Below are 22,112 nucleotides of genomic sequence, written 5' to 3' on the forward strand. Positions count from 1 at the left end.
ATCATGGATAAGAAAAAGAAAGGGCCTCTAACCAATGGTCTATGGTCAAATTATGTAGATTATCATGGCTTTGCAGGTTAAGTAACACTGCCTGTTGTTCTCTGTAGTGGTGTGAGCAGTATGATACCAACCTAGCTCTTTCACTCTTTTTTTAGTAAAGGTAACATGTATTTTACAGATGACTAAAGGTTGACTGCACAAGCAGAAAACTGTGAAATCTGAGATGTTACGGTCAAGTTTCTAGTTTGGGAAGTATATTCAAATGATCATGAAATAAAATATACATAGTCCATTTTCATTTTTATACCCATTTTTAAAAAATAATTCACATTGATAAAGCCCTATGAATTACATATATTTCAGTAAAAGCATCCAAATAGAAAACCTTTACTTTAAATTCCATTTGTTTTAGACACTGAAAAGGTAAGTAGTGTAACGATAAGTGTTCTCAGTTTATTATTTTGGTATCATTTATCAAAGTACCAGTTTTTAAAGTTTAAAAAAACTCTCTTTTAAAAACCTGAGATTTCAACATAGCATTTAATCTAAAATATGCTTCTAATTAAAATGCATTTATCATTTATATATCCTTAATAACATTCAATACATTTAAATACTATTTTCAGCATGGTTTCAAAGCAGTATGATCATGTTTGCTGCTGATGTTAAGTACAGAATTGAAAATAATAATTTCTAATATTTTCTATACAAATATCTAATAAATCCCAAGTAAAGAAGCTAGTAATACAATATATAAGTAGGCTTGACTTGTGAAATTTTCTAATGGTTCTCAAAGAAATCAGTTTCATGAGAATTCACTGGCTTTCCCCCTCTCCTTGGCTCATCCTTAACACCTGAGACAATACAGAGAATTACCTCCAGGTAGAGAATGCTGTTTTGATTAGGATTGCAAGGAACACTGGTGACCTCCAGTGTTTATTCTTTTTCCAGGTTGTTCTGTCCATTTTGCCCTTTTGTTTTAAAAATGAAAGAACTATGAAACAACAAAAATATACTGTTTCTTAAAATTAATGTCAGGCAAAGAAATGAGATGAATTTTTCATTTACTAATCTGGTATTTTTTAAAACCTGTGCAGTTATACTAAATATTAATATGTAATTTAACTTCTATTACTCTCATAGAATTATAGTAACAAATTACCAAAAAAATCGCAGTTACATGTTTTAGCTGTTCTGTCAGTTTTAAATATGACTTCCGTTAATCTAGCAGAAATCATGTTATGCTGTTGAACCACCTACCCCTGCACAGCACACAACTGTTAAAATGTAAATTGCCCAACTATTTTTAGCTGTCGCTGAAAAAAAAATCCTGTCTTTGGGAATAATGATTTGAGGCATTGTGTTCATTTTGTTTATCAAGCAGCTATTCAGCCTCTAGTGGGTCCAAGTGCTTATGCAAGCAAAAGCTTTTAAGAATGCCTGCAGCTGCAATCCAACCTTCCAGGTAAGCTGCAGGTTCAGAGCACAGCTGCCCTAGGCTGCATAAAACTCAGATCCATCTGGAAGTGAGTTTCAAAGAGGATTTCAAATTTGAGTTTTCATGTATCACATGGAAGAGAAGGAGGGGGAAGAACATAGGAAAGAAGGAAGGCAAATAACCAAAAAGATGGTATCTCTACTTCAGCCTTAATAAAAAATAAAAAGCTCAAGACCCATGCTGCTCCTTCTAGATTACTACTTGCCAAGCCAGATATTCCATTCAGTGTATACTTCGATGAGCTGTGACTCATCCAGCAGCACCTGCGCCCATGTGTTAAGTACTGCCAAATAAAAGGCCAACATCCATTTACACAACAAAGAGATGTACCCTACAAGGCATGGGGCCTCAATCCAAAAGCCCCACTCCCCATTTGTTCTAAGAAAAGGGAGAGGAAAAAAAATCTTCCCTCCTCACACCAGGGATTTTTAAATTGTAGGTGGATTTATGATATAGGTTCATTTACAAATACTTTACTCTTTAACAGAATAAAGTATACTTAATAGCACAAACACCCCTACAGCATTTGATTATCATGGCCATTAACGGTTGTTCACCAAACCTTTCCAACCTCCTTCATGAAAGCTCTTTATTCTCAAAGGATACATTTTTGAGCAAAGAGGGATCAACAAACTAGCTGCTTGAAAGCTTTCCTGATGCTAGGCTGAAGTTAGGAAAGGCTTAATGAAGGCTTTAAAATCCACAAGGGCTTCACAATGAACATCTGACTTGGTGATTTATGCATATTAATAACCTCAGTCCTACTGAGGCAAGCTGAGCCGAACATGTCCTCCGAATCTTAATGTCTTTAGCTCCATTGGGATTATTACAAATGTAAATTTGTAAGATTCTCAGCTATTAATCTCTGTCTGTCCTCCTGTTCAGCAACATAATGACTAATTAAACATCAAAAGACCTGTACAGGAGATCTTCTTTGACAGCTACCAGCCTAGTCCTCTTCCCAAGAGGGGAATTCAAATGACAGGGCCATGGAGTAAAAGCGTATGAGTAAGCTACAAATCACTGAAGAGAAATCTTAAAAACCTAACACTGAATTTGGATTTAACTCAATCAGTGATTCCGTTAAGTAGAGAACAGTTACTATGTGAAGTGTGCCTACTGATACCAACCAAATGTATCCTTACAGTCAGCAGATACTGAATACATGATATCAGTTTGTTTACCACAAAGTCAAAAAAAATGGGTACTTACAGAAGAAGGCAAGCCAGGAGGCACCTTTCTGACTTTCTTTGCTTGCAAAGGATCTGCATGTGGGAAACAGTATATTTCATCAGCATTTATATTAGAAAAGTTTCAGACTTCAAATGAGCAGGAAAGAATTTTTCCTCCTAGTACCTTTCTTGTCTTCCAGCATTTAGAAGTAAGTAAGGGAATACAGGGATAGGGGTCTCATTCTTTCTAACTGGTTCCAGTGCAAAACAGGTACGCCTAATGAAGTGATATATTCTGAAATACATATCCCATAAGTTTGGGAAGATGACAGCAAAGTAAAACAAGAAAGAAAATAACAAACCAATAAGCATGTGTGAGAAAAGGGAATAATATTTCTTAAGCACCTATTATGTGCAAGGTTCCATATTAGGCACTTTACATCATTTATCTCAGCTCATTTGCAGAGGGGCATTTGGTACAACAGGTCAGTTTAATAATATGACTCCTTAAGAGAGACACAAATTTAGTGTTCATATCACATTGAGAATTAGGTTTAAAAGCATATTAAATAGACTAAAAGCTAATGCTAATGCTACAAGGTATTATGTTAAAAATTTGAAATAAAATTTAATAACTGAAAAATTAAGGTTATAATAATATCTGAGATATGCTACATAAACTATTAGATACAGGCATTGTCATGTATGATATCATCCTGTAAGTATTCTATAAGAACATTTACTTTAACAATGTGTGGTTAAAACTGCAACTTCAGCACTAATTATTATACAATTTTATCCTTGGATATTTATATTTATTTCCAAGAAATAACTAAAGTATATTTCTTTCTAAGACACAAATTATTTATTAATATAATGGAGAATATGAATATTTTCATATGCCTAACGACCTTACTTGGTATTTTACTTTTACTTATCTGTAAAATTTAATACTTGTTCATCTAATTTATTGTAAAAAATGGTGTTAATTGCACCTTTCCAATCGTACACAAATAATGGATCAAATTCAGGATTTTTCAGAGGGGTTCACTATTAAGAAGAGAGAATGCATAAGAAGGCTGATGTTAATTATAATGTTTTTGAAAACTGTAAAAATTAGAACTGTAAAAATGGTATTTTCCTGGGTCATAAATGATATGACAATAAAACATGCAGTTGTTTAAGAAAGAATGAAACCCATTTAAATTGGGGCTGGGAATCTTTATAGTGAATATCCCAGGAGGCTGCAAAGCTAAAAAAGCAACTTTGTAAGTAGCACATGGAAAATTTTATACAATAAAAAGAGGAAAAAAACACTCATTAGCATCTATTCCCTACCCCAAGAGGCAGCCTATATTTCCTTAAAACAAAAGTGCCAAAGATAAACAACATCTGGCACACTCTATATTTATAAAACTTACAGGCAAAATTTTTGTTCTTTGTGAGGCTTTTCTAAAACCCAACTTTTCACAACTAGTACAGTATCCCTTGAGCAAAAGCCACACTCCATACATACCAAGAGAGTCAACTGAACTGTTCCTATCAGTCTGGAGCCCATCACTCTCTTTTGGGGTAGTTAGCAGTAGAATACATTGCTGTTTAGATAAGGACAGTTCTTCACTGCCATGGGAATGGAAATTTTTCTTTTATATTTTTAATCTCATCATTAGCTGCCACTCTACAATTATATAAATAATGTTGGATTCAAAATCATGAACTTAGGATACAGAGTTCACTTTTGGGAGGTTTCAAAGTGTAATAGTTAAGAGAGTAAGCTGATTGGATTCAAATTTCAGCTCCATCACACAGCAGCTGTGTGAGCCTGGGCAAGTTACTCAACCTCTTAGAACTTCAGTTACCTACAATAACCTCCTGGAGTTATTGCAATAAATATAATACAGAAAGATGCTCAGGGAAGTGCCTAACAGAAAATGACACAATAAATTTTAGCCATTATTACTAGGTTTATATTAAAAACTGTGGCAAGAGTATTATAAGTTAGATACTGTTTTGCAGAATGTTGATTTCCTAAAGCATCTAAATAGCTTGAGAAGATGCTAAGATTGGCGTAGATTATCTCTGAAGTCCTTTCAGAGATTTTATGGATAACTGCAATGCCGAGAAAGAGTGTCTAAGACTGAGAAATAACAATAAAGAATGGAATAATAATCCACTAAACGGTATTCACCCAGGAGATGAGTGCACCTCCCTGGATACCAAGGCTTGGCTAAGTTACTTAGCTTCCAGGGTCTTGGTTCCTTATTTGCAACATGACGTTAATATTATAACCTAATAGAGTTTTTGTAAAGATGCAGTATGTATACACAGTACCTGGCATAGAAGAAATAATCCATAGTACCTAGCATTATCATAATCAAAATGAAAATGAAGAATATATAAGCTTTAATTTCTGGAAAGCTTGAGTATTTATGAAATCCACTCCCCCTCCCTGCCCTCAATATTCCAATAGTTTATTTCCTCCTTGAACTCTTAGTAATAGTATACTGGTCTATATTAGTGCTTTTTATCACAGTGTGTGCTCACATAGCATACTAACAAGATATTTTTCTAGAGTGACACCGCCACATCTAGACTCAAAAGAATGTTCTTACCCTGACTAACTAATTTGGTGGGAAACAAAAGTGGAGATGGAGAAAAGATACTTTAACTTACCATTTCCTTAATGAGTGCAGTGGTCTAAATCATCGGAGCTAACAGTACATATACTCAACCACCCATAACACTGAGAGGTGGGCATATCTAACCAGAGCTTTCTATGCCTAGTATGACAATCCATCACTGTGCCCTTTTACACCCTCAAGCATATTCTAGACCCAAAGGCTAGGGATATTTTACCAAAATTTAGGTTTGACAGAGGTAGACATACAAATTAGGGGTGTCAACAAGTATTTGTGGAACAAATAACTGGGACATACTTTCTTTTGGTGGACTATGTTTATTTCAGAAGCTGGTCTATCCTTAATATAAACATGCTTTATAACTTCAATTTTCTTATATAAAGGATTCTTTGGTAAGAATAACCAAAAATTCCCACATTTAAACACTGACTGAATAGGGTGTCAGAGTATACCTGAGGCTTGCTGTAAGCAGCAACACAAAACAGATTGGCCTGGTTAGGCTATGTATAAGACATAAAAGAAGGAAGCTAAAGAAAATGAGATTTGCATGCTTGATAGTTACTGAGTTTCCTTTTGAGGTGATGTTTTGGAGCTAGAGATGATGGCTGTACAGTTTTGTAAATATACTAAATGTCCCTGGATTGTACACTTTAATATGGATAATTGTTATGCTAATTTTACCTCAATTTTTTAAAAAGTGGGGAGTGGAAGCAATTAACATGCAAAGAACATTGGACTTGGAGTCAGAAAATCTTAAATTGTATCCTGCATAAATCACCTCTAGTTATATGAATGTGTCCTCTTTTGAGCCTCAATTTTATGTTAAAGCTAGTATTACATCCACTGACTACTAGGACTGCTGTATGGATGAAATGAGAATGTATACTATAAAACCACTTTGTAAACTGTTGAGCATTATATCAATTTTAGTCAAGAATAAGGTGTTAATATTAGTACATGACATTTTTATTACAAGAAGAAAAACTAATCCCATTTTTAAAGTTCCATTTTTCACTATTCAGTTCCTCTTATACTGATGACCAAATAAAAATATTTTTATTAAATATATGATATATTATTTTATGTAAATAAGCCCCAATATCATCGTGATACCCAAGAAACCAAATTTCTTCTAATTAAAAGTACAGCCAGAAGCATAGACTAAGGGGGAGTGGGGCAGGGAAGAAACATTTGTAAAATGGGGTTTGTTGTGTGATACACTTACCAAGTGCTGCAGAGTCATGGAGTGGTCTTCTCCTGGAACTTGTGGCAGAGAATGAGTAGTACGGTGTCCCAGGTTTTCCTGAAGAAGAGATTTGTGCTGGGCTTCCAAGCCCTAGATCTTGTCTCAGGAGACTAGACTATAAAACAAGGCCAAAAAAACAAGTTATCTTCTCAGTGATTATGAACCCAGATCTGAAAATGACATCACTCCTGAACTATCTATAGTAACTTCAACAAACCCTTGAATTTAGGAAGTATCGAAGTACTTACTTGAATTTTATTAGACCATTAGTTTAAACCTGTATTTTCTCTTTTTCCCCATCCTCATGTTGCCTGCTTTCTAGTAATTATGTAGATCCATACACTCTGAGGGTTGAAAGATACTTTAGTTACTATGTAGTTCCACTCTTTAATCATCAAGAACATTTTTGAAAAATGGCCACTCAGCCTTTGCTTGAATGCTTTCATGACCACAAAAGGTAGTCAATTCTGTTCTTTTTCCATTTTTTTTTTCCTTTTTGGAAAGCTCTCATTGTTTGAAGAGTGCCAATATTTTCAAGACTAGCCATTCCTGTTTTCTTCAACTGTGTCTCATGACATGGTTTGAATGTCCTCCTCACCATCCCTGATACAGACCTCTAGATTTTCCATTTGTCAAAGTCTCTTGCAAAGGAGAATGGAGAATAATGCCCCAGATGTGGCCTTATTAATGCAGAGTAGTTTTCAACACTACATTTAAACAACCCATTTGTGCTAGCTAGCTCATACTGAGAGGTTAAGAGTAATCACACCCTGTTACTCTTTACTGTATAAGTTGCTCTTAAGTCATGTCCCTCCAATGGTTTCTTTGTTCAGTTTGTGTTCTTTGGTTCCACGTACAAGACTTAACATTTATCTCTGATAAAATTCATCTTGTTATATTTGATCCATAATAATCATCCATTTTTATCCTTGTCCAGGATGACAAGGCTGAGGAGAGAGCCCTAATGTATGTCACAGTGATGTCATGAAACTGTGTCAAGCACTTCACTGAAATCCAGAGATTCAGCAGCCCTGACCTACTAACGAATTGACCGTGTCATAAAGCAAATGAAGTTAATTTGGCAGAATTTGTTTTCAAGCTTTCTGGTAGCTGAGGGAAAAGGAAGACCTCAATTGGAAAGGGTGTTAGATATACTTGAGAAGATGCTCTCAAATGAAAAGAGCTGTGATTTCTCTCATATATTCACTATTCTCCCAGTCAATAATACCCCTTACTGTTATCACCATACTGTTGGTAGTTGTCATTCCAGCTACTGAGCATCATAAAGGTATTGAGAAATAAACCTCAGCTCTGGTTAGAAAGAATCAGTAGAACTTTATACTGCTAGTCATAATAGTCCAGTCCCTGCCTCCAGAAAGACTTTCATTTCAGTTTGTCACACTATTTAATAATTTTAAGTAATATTTGTGTTTCAGCTTAAAAATCTAAGGTGGAATTAACATAAAATTAACCATTTTAACATTTCCAATCAGTGACATTTAGTACATTCATAATGTTGTACAACCATCACCAGCTAGTTCCAGAACATTTCGTCACCCCAAAAGGCAACTCCATACCCATTCAAACAGTCACTTTCATTCCTCCCCTCCTCCAGCCCCTGACAACCACTAATCTGCTTCTGTCTCTGTGGATTTAACTTATTTTGAATATTTCATATAAATGGAATAACTAATATGTGATCTTTTGCATCCAGCTTCTTTCACTTAGCATAATGTTTTTGAAGTTCATCATGTTGCAGCATGTATCAGTACTTCGTTTCTTTTTAGGAATGAATTATATTCCATTGGACAGGTATACTACAATTTGTTCATGCATTTATCCATTGATGTAACATTTTGGTTTTCTCCAGCTTTGGACTATTGTGAATAGTGTTGCTATGAACATTGGTGTGCAAGTATTTGTTGAGTATCTCTTTTCAATTCTTTTGGTTATACACTTAAGAATGGAGTTGCTGGGTCACGTGGCAAAATCTGTCTAACTTTTGGAGAAACTGCCAAACTGTTTTCCATGGTGACTGCACAATTTTACACTTCATTGTATGACGGTTCTAAGTTCTCTACATCCTTACCAATACTTGTTACTTTCTGTTTTTTAAATTATAGCCATCTTCATGGTGTGAAGCGGTTTTGATTTGCAGTTCCCTCGTGACTAATGATGCTGAACAACTCTTCTTGGGCTTGATGGTCCTTTGTATATCTTCTTTGGAAAAATGTTTATTCAAGTCCTTTGCCCATTTTTGAATTGAGTTGCCTTTCTGCTGTGGTATTCTAAGAGTTCTTATATGTTCTGTTCTGTATATTAGAGCCTTATCAGACATCTGATTTGCAAATATTTTCTCCCATTTTGTAGGTTGTCTTTTCATTTCTTGATAATGTCCTTTGATTCACAAGTTTTTAATATTGATGAAGTCTAACTTATTTTTCCCTTTGTTTCTTGTGCCTTTAATGCCATATCTAAGAATCCACTGTCAAATCCAAGGTAATGAAGATTTATCCCTACATTTGCCTCTAAGAGTTTATAGTTTTAGCTCTTATACTTAGATCACTGATGCACTTTGAATTAACTTTTGTATATAGTGTAAGGTAGGGGGTCCAACTTCATTCTTTTGTATGTGGATATCCAGTTGCTCTAGCACTACCTGTTGAGGAAAACAGTATTTCCTAACTCAGTGGTCTTGGCACCCTTGTTAAAAATGAATTGGTCATACATGTTCGGGTTTCTATCTGGACTTTCAATTCTATCACATGGGTCTATAGGTCTACCTTATACCAGTTCCACAGTGTTTTGGTTACTGTAGCTTTGTATTAAGTTTTGAAATTGGAAAGTATGCATACTCCAATTTTACATTTCTTTTTCAATGCTGTTTTCGCTATTCGGGATTTCTTGAAGTTACATATAAATTTGAGGACCAGCTTTTCCATTTCTGCAAAAAGATGCCATTGGAATTTTGATAGGGGTTGCATCGAATCTGTAGATTGCTTTGGGGAGTATTGCCATCCTAACAACAATAAGTCTTCCAATTGATGAACACTGAATATTTTTCCTTTTACTTAGGTCTTCTTTAATTTCTTTCAGCAGTGCTTTGTAGTTTCCAGTGTACAAGTCTTACACCTTGTAGTTAAATTTATTCCTAGGTATTTTATTCTTTTGGATGATACTGTAAGTTGAGTTGTTGCTTAATTTTATTTTTGGTTTGTTCATCAGCGTAAAGAAATAAAACTAAATTTTGTGTGTTGATCTTGAAACTTCGCTAAATTCATTTATTAGCTCTAATAATTTTATTATAGATTCCCTATGTATAAAGATCATATCATCTACAAACAGAGATACTTTTACTTATTCCTTTCCAATTTGGATGTCTTTTATTTCTTTTTCTTGCCTAAATGCTCTGGTTAGAACGTACAGTAAAATGTTGAATGAAAGTGGTGAAAGTAGACATTTTTGTCCTGTTCTTGATCATAGGAGGAAAGGCTTTCATGTTTTACCACTGGGCATGGTATTAGGTATGGGTTTTTCACAAATGACCTTTATCAAATTGAGGAAGTTCCTGCCTATTCCTAGTATTGTGAAGTGTTTTATCATAAAAGGGTGTTGAATTTTGTCAGATGCTTCTTCTGCATCAAATGTGATGATGACTGAGTGACTTTTCCCCCTTCATTCTAATTAATGAATGATCAATTCTCATATGTCTAATACACATGCATTCTTAAAATAAAACCCAGTTAGTCGTGGTGTGCAATCCTTTTAACACGGTGGTGGATTTGTAGCTTGCTAGTATTTTGTAGAAAAATTTTCATTAATATACAAAAAGGATATTGGTCTGTAGTTTCCTTTTTCCTGTGATATCTCTAGTTTTGTATCAGGGTAATTCTTGCCTTGTTGAATGAGTTAAGAAGTGTTTGAGAAGGGCTGGTGTTAATTCTCCTTTAAATGATCGGTAAAATTCATTAGTGAAACCATTTGGTCCTGTGCTTTTCTTTTTTGGGAGGATTTTTATTACCGATTCAATCTACTTGTTTTAGTTCTGTTCAGATTTTCTATTTCTTCAGTTTTGGTGGTGTGTATGTTTCTAGGAATTTGTCCATTTCTTCTACAGTGTCTGATTTTTTAGCATACAACTGTTCACAGTATTCTTTTGTAATCCCTTTTATTTTTGTAAGGTTGGTAGTAATGCTCCCTATTTTCATTTCTGATTTTAGTAATTAGACTTTTTTTCTTAGTCAATATAACTAAAGGTTTGTCAATTTTGTTTATCTTTTCAGAGAAGCAACTTTTGATTTTGTTGGTTCTATTGTTTTCCTTTTCTCTATTTTAAAAAATTTCTGCTCTAATCTTTATTATTTCCTTCCTTCTGCTAGCATTGGGTTTGGTTTTCTTTTCTTTTTCTAGGTTCTTATGGTATAAAGTTAGGTTACTGATCTTTCTTCTTTTTCAATGTAGACATTTACAACTATAAATTTCCTTCTGATCACTGCTTTCACTGCACTTCATACGTTTTGCTATACTGTCTCTTCATGTGATATTTGATATTTCAGTTTTTCAAAAAAAGCCTATTCAACAATGCTGGAGCACACATGAAGTAATCAGTATATTAAATCACCCAAAGACCATTGCATCTTTCAGAAATGTTTATAATTAACAAGACAAATTTTTCAGACTTCTCAAAAGGTAAGTGATTCTTTGACTAGAGTTGATATCTTCTTTTACAAAAGAGGAAAGTGAGAAGAGGATTTCAATCACTAGACAATATGATGTGTATATGAAAAGACTGCATAATATCAATGTAATTACTTAGCATTAATCACACAAATTCCAACAGATACAAGGTTCAACAGATTAGGAAACAAAGGTGTTGACTAACAGACATGAAGGAGAAATAGCTCCCCTTAAGACAATAATCTCTAGGAGAAATGATAAAAATGAGAAAACAATTAATATAAATGTAAATGACACATGTATCCTTTCTATTTCTATAACAAACCATTAGAAGTGGATCTCCTGATTATGTTATTTGTGTGAGAATAGTGTGACCCAGGAATCATCAAGTCTCCCACACATTATACTAAAATTTCCATTGTTACATCTGTTTTGTGTTTCTTTCTTTCTGTTTTTTTGCCTGTGCTAGGCACATTTGACATTCCTCAAATAGCAATTAGAATATGGCTAGAGTATGCTAGATGGAACATATTATTACCACATGTTTGAGGGCAGGGGTCATGTACCTTGAATTTTTCCTTAAAAACATCATTAGTCTTTTAATAGGATGTTCCCTGCTCAGTGCAAACTGACTTTCATGATATCATGTTTTGAGGTGCCTGCTGTACTTATTACTTCATCTGTGTTTTCTCATGTAGAAGGTACATACAAAACTGGTCACTGTACCCACACAAACAAATATGTGAGAGGAGACGGGCATTCATGTATCTCTTAACAGTGTTCCTTTCAACATTTCCCTGGCATATAAATTCTAATGAGCATATAAGATGATGATTAATACTAGTGGTCAACAAACCATGGCCTACAGGTCAAATTGGGCTTGTTTGGAAAATACTTTTATTGGAACACAGTCTCAATTTACTTATATATTATTGGCTATGGCTGTTTTTGTGCTACAGTGGAAGAGTTGAGTAGTTGCAACAGACAATGTATGATCTGGAAAGCCTTAATTATTTACTATGTAGCCCTTTTTAGAAAATATTAATTGATCCCTTATGTAATGCTTTAATGGCAAAACAAAGGGCTGAGTTTGGAGGATGGTTAAGAAGTCTGTCTGCTTAAAGCTGTAAGATAGATAAACTTTCAGATGAATAAAATGTAGCCAGTAAGTTATTTCTTCAAAGAAGTCCAGTAATAGTCATAATAAAGACTAAAAGAAGCATAAAACAATCTAAAAGGTGAATAGGCAAATGTATTTCTTATATTCCTAAAAGTAAATAAAATGTGTACAAAAACTCTGATGTCCTGGAAACAGCATGGGCTTTGGAGTTAGCTACCCTGAGTTCAAAACCTGACTGTAAGATCCTGGGCAAATTATCTAACATTAATGCATCTGTTTTGTTTGGTTATATTAATATTTCACAGGATTACTGGGAGAAGTAAATGAAGCTTAAGTAAAAGTGAGTAGCATGGTGGTAGGCCCTAGAGAAAGTAAAAACTCCATTTCATTTTTTTTCCTCCATAGGTTACCATATTCTAAGTATCACAAAGAATGAAAATTGTTTCCTGGGCACAAACTCTTTCTCCTAAGTAAGCAGACCTCGTCTGCCCTGAATCCAAGACGGTTGAGTTGCAACTCCCAATGGCTAAAGTAAGATAGGATATTGGAAATAGAAAAGAGAATAGGCCCCCAGAGAAAGGATTGACAATTAGAGGCTAAATCCAAAGAGTGTGACAGATTTAAACCGTATCAACCTAGACCAAGAATAAACAGAAAAACGCCAACTTATTCTCAGAGTAATTCAGCAGAAGTGTGTGTATTTGTGTGCATAAACCCACATTTAGCATACAAACATCTACAGACACATATTGAGTGAAAGAATGCGTGTGTACCAATATGGTGAAATGTTAAATGATGAAACTCGATTAAGAGTACCTGGATGCTCACTGTACTATTCTGGTATATTTTCTGTGGGTTTGTAATTTTTCAAAATAAAAACTTGGAGAAAATCAGACTAAATATCAAGGATCCACTAGCACACCATCAAATGTACCATCTCAGTTAATATTTACTGCAACCTTACTAAGCATTACGTACAGAGATTTTATGTTATACAAATAGCAAACAGTGGAACCTAACTTGAATCTAGTTCTGTTGAAGAGGCTCTTTCCTCAATACAATAAAACTTCCACAATAGTCCAGGAACCCAATTACCATTTATAAGATTAACTTAAAAAAATATAAATGACCTATAAATGAATTTGTGAACCATAATCCTAAAGCTGAGTTACCTATAGAATACATACTGGTAGGTTTTTCTACATATGCATGAAATAAAGGAAGAAAAAGAACAAATTTGTTTTAGGGAAAAAAGTTTCCTTGTTACCAATTTTACCGTTGATATACTTTTCTCCTTATTGTTGCCAAACCTGGAGATGTGGTTAGGAAATACCGTCTTCTTTTTCTCCAGTGAATATCAGTGCCAAAAAAGATACAGAAGTTGTTCTTTATTCAGCTGCCCTTCACTCAGCTGTCCTAATCATAGAAATAACCATTTCCCCATTTTACCTGTATCATGGTCAAAATGATTAGGCAAAGTAAATGTAGGAGAAATTGTTTCCTCCAAGAAGACAAGATGATATTTTATGCTGTTAACTAAAATGAAATGTTCAGTACTATAAGAAACACAGAAGAAGTTTAAGACAAGGTTTTCTCCACAAGGACTTGATAATCTAAGAAATAATACCCGTGGAACTAATGGTAAATATGACTTTAAAAATCAAGGACTAAACTATATATGCCTAACATTTTGATATTCTACCACTGACAAAATCATGTATTTTTCCTTTATTTGATCCTTCAAACATTTTGGTAAAACTAAAGTACACATAATAAACTACCGAATTTTTTCCTAAAATAAAATTACGTATCATCTCATATTATTGATTTTTCTGCCTGCCTGAAACAAATGAGAAGCATTATTGATCTTGTCCTGGAGGTATCTAAGGCAAAAAGAATACCCAAGTATCCCAGAGGATACAGAACTAGACAAAGCAGTTTTATTCTGCTGTCTTATTCAAGGCAGAATTAGTATTCTGAAATGACATAGCACTAAATTTCTTAACACATGCTTAGAGCAAAGAATCTTTTCTACAGTCATCTAGCAACTCCATCTGTGAAAAATGTACCTAATTACCAAAGATAATTAATAAAGGGTTATTCCTGAAACACTAAGATAGCCTAGATTATTATTATTTTTTGCTCTTCGTATTCTTTTAATGCTTTTATATATATTTGAAATAAATTATTTTTCAAAGAAGAAATTTAGAGGCTTGAAGTTTATTATATTACTCTCTCTACTCTTCTGGAATTTGAAGTTTCTTCAAATTAATAAAATACCATATTTCATTTATTTTTTTAAACATCTTTATTGGAGTATAATTGCTTTACAACGGTGTGTTAGTTTCTGCTTTATAACAAAGTGAATCAGGTATACATATACATATGTTCCCATATCTCTTCCCTCTTGCGTCTGCCTCCCACCCTCCCCATCCCACCCCTCTAGGTAGTCGCAAAGCTTGGAGCTGATCTCCCTGTGCTGTGCGGCTGCTTCCCACTAGCTATCTATTTTACATTTGGTAGTGTATATATGTCCACGCCACTCTCTCACTTTGTCCCAGCTTACCCTTCCCCCTCCCCGCGTCCTCAAGTCCATTCTCTACGTCTCTCCGTCTTTATTCCTGTCCTGCCCCTAGGTTCTTCAGAAACGTTTTTTTTTTTTAAGATTCCATATATATGTGTTAGCATACGGTATTTGTTTTTCTCTTTCTGACTTACTTCACTCTGTATGACAGACTCTAGGTCCATCCACCTCACTACAAATAACTCAATTTTGCTTCTTATTAGCCTAGATTATTGTAATAAAAACTTACAGTAAGGTTTTTTTTTTTTTTTTGCGGTATGCGGGCCTCTCACTCTTGTGGCCTCTCCCGTTGCGGAGCACAGGCTCCGGACTCGCAGGCTCAGTGGCCATGGCTCACAGGCCCAGCCGCTCTGCGGCATGTTGGATCTTCCCGGACCGGGGCACGAACCCGTGTCCCCTGCATCGGCAGGCAAACTCTCAACCACTGCGCCACCAGGGAAGCCTGATGGGGAGCTTATTAATTGAAGATGTAGAAAGGTATAAAAAACAATCATGATAAAATAGAGTACATAAATTGTTAAAATTTCCCAGATGAATTCTTTTTTTTTGGCCTCGTGGCTTGCAGGATCTTAGTTTCCTGTCTAGTTCCCAGACCAGGGATTGAACCTGTGTCCTCGGCAGTGAAAGTGCGGGGTCCTAATCACTGGACTGGCAGGGAATTCCTCTCAGATAAATTTTTTTTTCATCTTTATTGGAGTATAATTGCTTTACAATGGTGTGTTAGTTTCTGCTTTGTAACAAAGTGAATAAGTTATACATATACATATGTTCCCATATCTCTTGCGTCTCCCTCCCTCCCACTCTCCCTATCCCACCCCTCTAGGTGGTCACAAAGCACCAAACTGAGCTCCCTGTGCAATGTGTCTGCTTCCCACCAGCTATCTATTTTATGTTTGGTAGTGTATATATGTCCATGCCACTCTCTCGCTTTGTCACAGCTTACCCTTCCCACTCCCCATATCCTCAACTCCATTCTCTAGTACGTCTGTGTCTTTTTTCCTGTCTTACCCCTAGGTTTTTCATGACTTTTTTTTCTTAAATTCCATATATACTGGGCTTCCCTGGTGGCGCAGTGGTTGAGAGTCCGCCTGCCGATGCAGGGGACACGGGTTTGTGCCCTGGTCTGGGAAGATCCCACATGCCGTGGAGTGGCAGGGCCCGTGAGCCACGGCCGCTGAGCCTGCATGTCCAGAGACTGTGCTCCGCAACGGGAGAGGCCACGGCGGTGAGAGGCCCGCATACCGCAAAAAAATAAATAAGTAAAAAACAAAAAAATCCATATATATGTGTTAGCATATGGTATTTGTCTTTCTCATTCTGACTTACTTCACTCTGTATGACAGACTCTAGGTCTATCCACCTCATTACAAATAGCTCAATTTCGTTTCTTTTTATGGCTGAGTAATATTCCATTGTATATATGTGCCACATCTTCTTTATCCAGTCATCTGATGATGGACACTTAGGTTGTTTCCATCTCCTGGCTATTGTAAATAGAGCTGCAATGAACATTTTGGTACATAACTCTTTGAATTATGGTTTTCTCAGGGTATATGCCCAGTAGTGGGATTGCTGGGTCATATGGTAGTTCTATTTGTAGTTTTTTAAGGAACCTCCATACTGTTCTCCACAGTGGCTGTACCAATTCACATTCCCACCAGCAGTGCAAGAGTGTTCCCTTTTCTCCACACCCTCTCCAGCATTTATTGTTTCTAGATTTTTTGATGATGGCCATTCTGACTGGTGTGAGATGATATCTCATTGTAGTTTTGATTAGCATTTCTCTAATAATTAATGATGTTGAGCAACCTTTCATGTGTTTGTTGGCAGTCTGTATATCTTCTTTGGAGAAATGTCTGTTTAGGTCTTCAGCCCATTTTTGGATTGGGTTGTTTGTTTTTTTGTTATTGAGCTGCATGAGCTGCTTATAAATTTTGGAGATTAATCCTTTGTCAGTTGCTTCATTTGCAAATATTTTCTCCCATTCTGAGGGTTGTCTTTTGGTCTTGTTTATGGTTTCCTTTGCTGTGCAAAAGCTTTGGAGTTTCATTACGTCCCATTTGTTTATTTTTGTTTTTATTTCCATTTCTCTAGGAGGTAGGTCAAAAAGGATCTTGCTGTGATTTATGTCATAGAGTGTTCTGCCTATGTTTTCCTCTAAGAGTTTGATAGTTTCTGGCCTTACATTTAGGTCTTTAATCCATTTTGAGCTTATTTTTGTGTATGGTGTTAGGGAGTGATCTAATCTCATACTTTTACATGTACCTCTCCAGTTTTCCCAGCACCACTTATTGAAGAGGCTGTCCTTTCTCCACTGTACATTCCTGCCTCCTTTATCAAAGATAAGGTGACCATATGTGCGTGGGTTTATCTCTGGGCTTTCTATCCTGTTCCAGTGATCTTTCTGATTTTGTGCCAGTACCATACTGTCTTGATTACTGTAGCTTTGTAGTATAGTCTGAAGTCAGGGAGCCTGATTCTTCCAGCTCCGTTTTTCGTTCTCAACATTGCTTTGGCTATTTGGGGTCTTTTGTGTTTCCATACAAATTGTGAAATTTTTTGTTCTAGTTCTGTGAAAAATGCCAGTGGTAGTTTGATAGGGATTGCATTGAATCTGTAGATTGCTTTGAGTAGCAGAGTCATTTTCACAATGTTGATTCTTCCAATCCAAGAACATGGTATATCTCTCCATTTATTTGTATCATCTTTAATTTCTTTCATCAGTGTCTTATAATTTTCTGCATATAGGTATTTTGTCTCCTTAGGTAGGTTTATTCCTAGATATTTTATTCTTTTTGTTGCAATGGTAAATGGGAGTGTTTTCTTGATTTCACTTTCAGATTTTTCATCATTAGTGTATAGTAATGCCAGAGATTTCTGTGCATTAATTTTGTATCCTGCTACTTTACCAAATTCATTGATTAGCTCTAGTGGTTTTCTGGTAGCATCTTTAGGATTCTCTATGTATAGTATCGTGTCATCTGCAAACAGTGACAGCTTTACTTCTTCTTTTCCGATTTGGATTCCTCTTATTTCCTTTTCTTCTCTGATTGCTGTGGCTAAAACTTCCAAAACTATGTGAATGAGTGGTGAGAGTGGGCAACTTGTCTTGTTCCTGATCTTATCAGATGAATTCTTTATACTGTACCATGTATTCTTTTGTCACTGAGGGATAAAGAAAGAAAACTGTTCTAAAAGCAAAATTAGTATAGTATTATTATATTTGCAACTGCTCTTTTAATTTAGAAACATCACAGTACAGTTCAGCTGTGAGTCCATCTGAAGTTTCAGAGACAGGGGAATTGAAAATGACAAAGAAGCCTCTCACCTCATGTCACAACCAAATCAAAATCTCAGAGGGTGAAGGGGAACTCAGGGCAAAATATAAATGCTGGGCTTTAATAATGTATCAGTCTTCTGTTAACTTTCTACAAATGATTAAAAAACAGGCTGTAATAAATCTCGAATTTGGAAAACACAGACATTTGTGAAATAATTGTATTATTATGCAAATTCATTTACATTGAAATTCCAGGGATATGTTAGCAATTATCAGCAAGTTGTTAAAGAATTCTATCCTGAGAATCTCATTAGATAGCAATGCAAACTACAGTTATCATTCTGAGAACAAAGGGATCTTGAATGAGTAATCAATAGCAACTGGCAGAAAATGAGACATTAATTATGATCCTCTCTAGTGTTTTGTCTAAGACAAGATTTCATTAAATGCTTTGTGCAACCTGAATAGTTCCAAGTCATTACCAACATTTTGGACAATATATTAATTGGGGGAGGGGGTGGGGAGGGATGTACAAGGACGCAAAGTAAAAGAAAACCTGAGATGCTTCTATTTCTTTCCTAGGTCAATAAAAACACACCAGCCACCACTACTAGCCAACTGCTATGCTCATTCTTTTACAAGTCCCAAATCTTATAATCTCAACATGGTCTCTTGAAAATTTAATTATCATTTTCAATATTTAAAGTGTCATGCAGGTTTGAGAAGATAATGACAGTCATCCATCAAATGCATCCTGCCAACACAATCAGCCCAATCTTTCTGGCTTAAAAAGAGAAAAAAGAAAAAAGAGAAGAAAAGAAACTACCTATATACTATTAAATTACTAAAACATGGCAATCTTAGTAGTTTAATTTTCTCAATCTTCCTTAATTATCAGTAAACAGAGGGAAATTTTACCATCTTATTATTTCATTTTCACTATTTTTTTTCTTTGAACTTTTCTCCTGAATCCTCTATCAGCCAATGGAAAGATAACAAAGTAGGAAGATCTGGGATGTAGATTGATAAAAGAGACCTCCCAGAAATAAAAGAACTATGAAAAAACCCAGCAAAAATAAAAGCTATTTTAATATATCCAGCATTTAAATAATTTAAGAACGACTTGGTATTTTATAGGCTTCCATAAGGAGAGTCCCCACTTTCAAAAATGCTATAGGAGTGCCCTGAAGGCAGACTCCCATGAGGTTAGTAGTGAGCATACTCTAAACATGTCTTCTCCTAAGTGAGCAGTTTTTCTGACTGTTTGAATTTAGAAACTTCCTTGATAAATAGGGCCCTCTGGAAGACTTCCTGTAAAGGTACCAGTATGCCTTTGAGCCTTTTCTTTTATGCATACAAAGCAGCCAACTATGTGAGATGTTAACCAACATAAGAAGAACAAGAGATAAGGAAATGTCATTTCTCTTTTGCTTCTGTGGAAATGGTGTTATGTAGCCCTAAGATTTTCAGCAGAGTTCTAATACTTTGAAGCCACTCCCTTTCCGTTTAATGTTAGCTTTCACATCTAGTAAATGAGTATACCCTCTTTCCCATACCTTGCATTCTCAAGAATACAATTAAGGGTAACACAAAACCCAATATAGCACTAGGCCTACAGTTAGGCATGTAATACTTTTTGAAATGAAACATTCTATACTGGACATCTTTTTAAAAACCAAACTTTTTATTTTGGGAATTTTCAAATATAAACAAAAGTAGGAAAAAAAGTGTAATAAACCTTTATTTATATACCTTTCACCCAGCTTCAACAACTGTCAGTATTCTGCTGCTTCTGCTTCATTTATTCTTCCATCTCTCAGCTCTTGTTACATCCCCCAAACTGACAACAATCCCTTATTAACATGTAATATCCAGTCTGTGGTCACCTCTTTTTTCACTTTTTTTCCCCAGGATGGTGTCTAATCTCTAGCCATTATTTAACAGACTCCTTTCTCCTGAAATAAGTTTACAAAAGAATAATGATCTTTGAAACAATATTCTGAAACAGCACTGAGTAGCACGAAAAATATAATTAGCAAGTTTTATGGAGGGAATAGGAACAAAGAAACAATGCCTCTTCCCCCTGCCAAGTTACCTCTGCATAATCTAACTCTCTCTGGCCTTTTAACAGAAGCAGGAAATTAAAATTGCCTACTGTTCATACTTCATGATGAGACATAACTCCCACAAAACAATTTATTTTACCTCTGCTCCAAACAACTCACAAAGCCCGGCTCACCCTGAAGGCAGATGATGGCTTACTACCCTTTCCTGGATCGCAGGATTCAGAGTCAAACATTTTTTGAATGCCTACTGTGTGCCAGCCACTGTGCATGCCCTTTCACATGCTCCTTTATTAGTGAATCATCTCTCGGATAGCTTCAACATTTGATCCAACAGCCAGTTTTATGTCTTAACATTCCTGACTCCAACAATCCTCCATCACCATCGAATAATCTACTCCTGAAAAGGTGTTGGTATGGGGAACCACTTGACTTCTGAAATTTTTAAGTTCAATATTCAATTCTGACATAATCTATTCTTAAAGCACCATCACTCCCCTACTACTAATTACACCTGTAAAACGTAAACAGAAACCTCAATTAAACAGAGCTGAGAGATCGGAACGGAGAGCTCTCACCACCTGTGATAAGAGTCCAGAAGGAAGAAGAAAGACTCCTCTTCTTTCCTGACAAGGACTCAGTCAATGAAAAGCCATGAACTCTTGTTTACTCCAGCCCTCCCAATTTCCTTTTCGCCCTCTATAAAAGCATTCTCCTTTCCTTGCTGTGGGAGACTTGCATGTGGCTCACCATGGTTACAGACCTTGAATTGCAATTCTTTGCTGATCCCAAATAAACCCATCTTTGTTGGAGAAATATCTGGTACTCTACTTGTTTTAGGTCAACATTTTGGTGGCCCATAGGGAGACCAGAGAAGACCCCCAACGACTCTGGGGCTGGTAAGCCAACAAGTGTGGTACTCACAATTGAGTCCATTTTGCTCACTGATTTTCTTGCTGACCCTGAGATTTGAAGGTATGTCTTTCTCCTGGATCCATGCTCTTACCCTCTTTGTGTTTGAAGGTCTTCAGGCTTTATTTGGGATCTATTTTAAGGTTTCCCCTTTCTGGTTAAGGCCTTGCTCTGTATGTGAGTACCTGTTTGGCACGCCAGTCTGATTTTGAGAATAGACTGGCTCAACTAAAGCTGGCTGAGAAGCTGTCCACCCATTCCTTTGGTAACAGGGACTGCTTCACTGAAACCGCTTCAGTTGAGCCACTGGCCCATTCCTATGAAAGAGGGGCTGTTTTCTGGAAACTTGTTGAAAAATCTTTGGCCCCGTTCCTCTAGGACAAAGCTGTTTCCTTTTAACTGGATGATATAAGCTTGCTGGTTGTTCGAGTTTGAAGCTGTTTGAACTGAGCTGTTTGGGCAGTTTGAAAAATTATTCTTTTACTCTAGAGAAAAACCTCTGAGGAATGGGATCCCAGTTATCTAAGTATTTTGAGGGCACCCCCTCTTACAGGAACTCAGGCTGATTTTATGTTTAAGAACCTTCCTCAGGCACATTTTAAACTAAATGGACCAAACTGACCAAAGGCAATTTAGAATATCAATGGCCATTATGGGGAACATTTAAAATTCCCAACTTTAATTTCCTTTAAATTGAATGACTACAACCGCTCAAAAATTTTGAGAACTGAGAGGAATACCTATTTTAATCGGTATTTTGAGGCTTCCCAATGTTATCAGGAGTCTGAAATTGCCTCTCTGCAAAATAAGATTTTAAGGTAAGATTTCTCTTGTTGAACTTCCCTTTTTCTCTGAAACTCTACCTACTCCCTTTTCTTCTGAACTTGTCAGAACCTGTCCCTTTAAAATTAAGCCTTCTGA

The 22,112-nt window shown here is 35.8% G+C and overlaps 1 protein-coding gene across 4 annotated transcripts in view; it reads right to left on the reverse strand.

Moving 5' to 3' along the window:
• TCF12 (transcription factor 12) overlaps nucleotides 1–22,112 on the reverse strand; it is a 380,372-nt gene that overhangs the window by 76,336 nt on the left and 281,924 nt on the right. For all 4 annotated transcript variants that reach the window (XM_060005912.1, XM_060005911.1, XM_060005915.1 and 1 more), the window contains 2 exons: nucleotides 6,535–6,670; nucleotides 2,711–2,763 (listed from right to left, as the gene is read on the reverse strand). In XM_060005912.1, the coding sequence (XP_059861895.1) occupies nucleotides 2,711–2,763; nucleotides 6,535–6,670 (189 nt within the window). The remainder of the gene's footprint in view (nucleotides 1–2,710; nucleotides 2,764–6,534; nucleotides 6,671–22,112) is intronic.

Source organism: Delphinus delphis, chromosome 2 (genome assembly GCF_949987515.2).
Source record: "Delphinus delphis chromosome 2, mDelDel1.2, whole genome shotgun sequence".
NCBI lineage: Eukaryota > Metazoa > Chordata > Mammalia > Artiodactyla > Delphinidae > Delphinus > Delphinus delphis.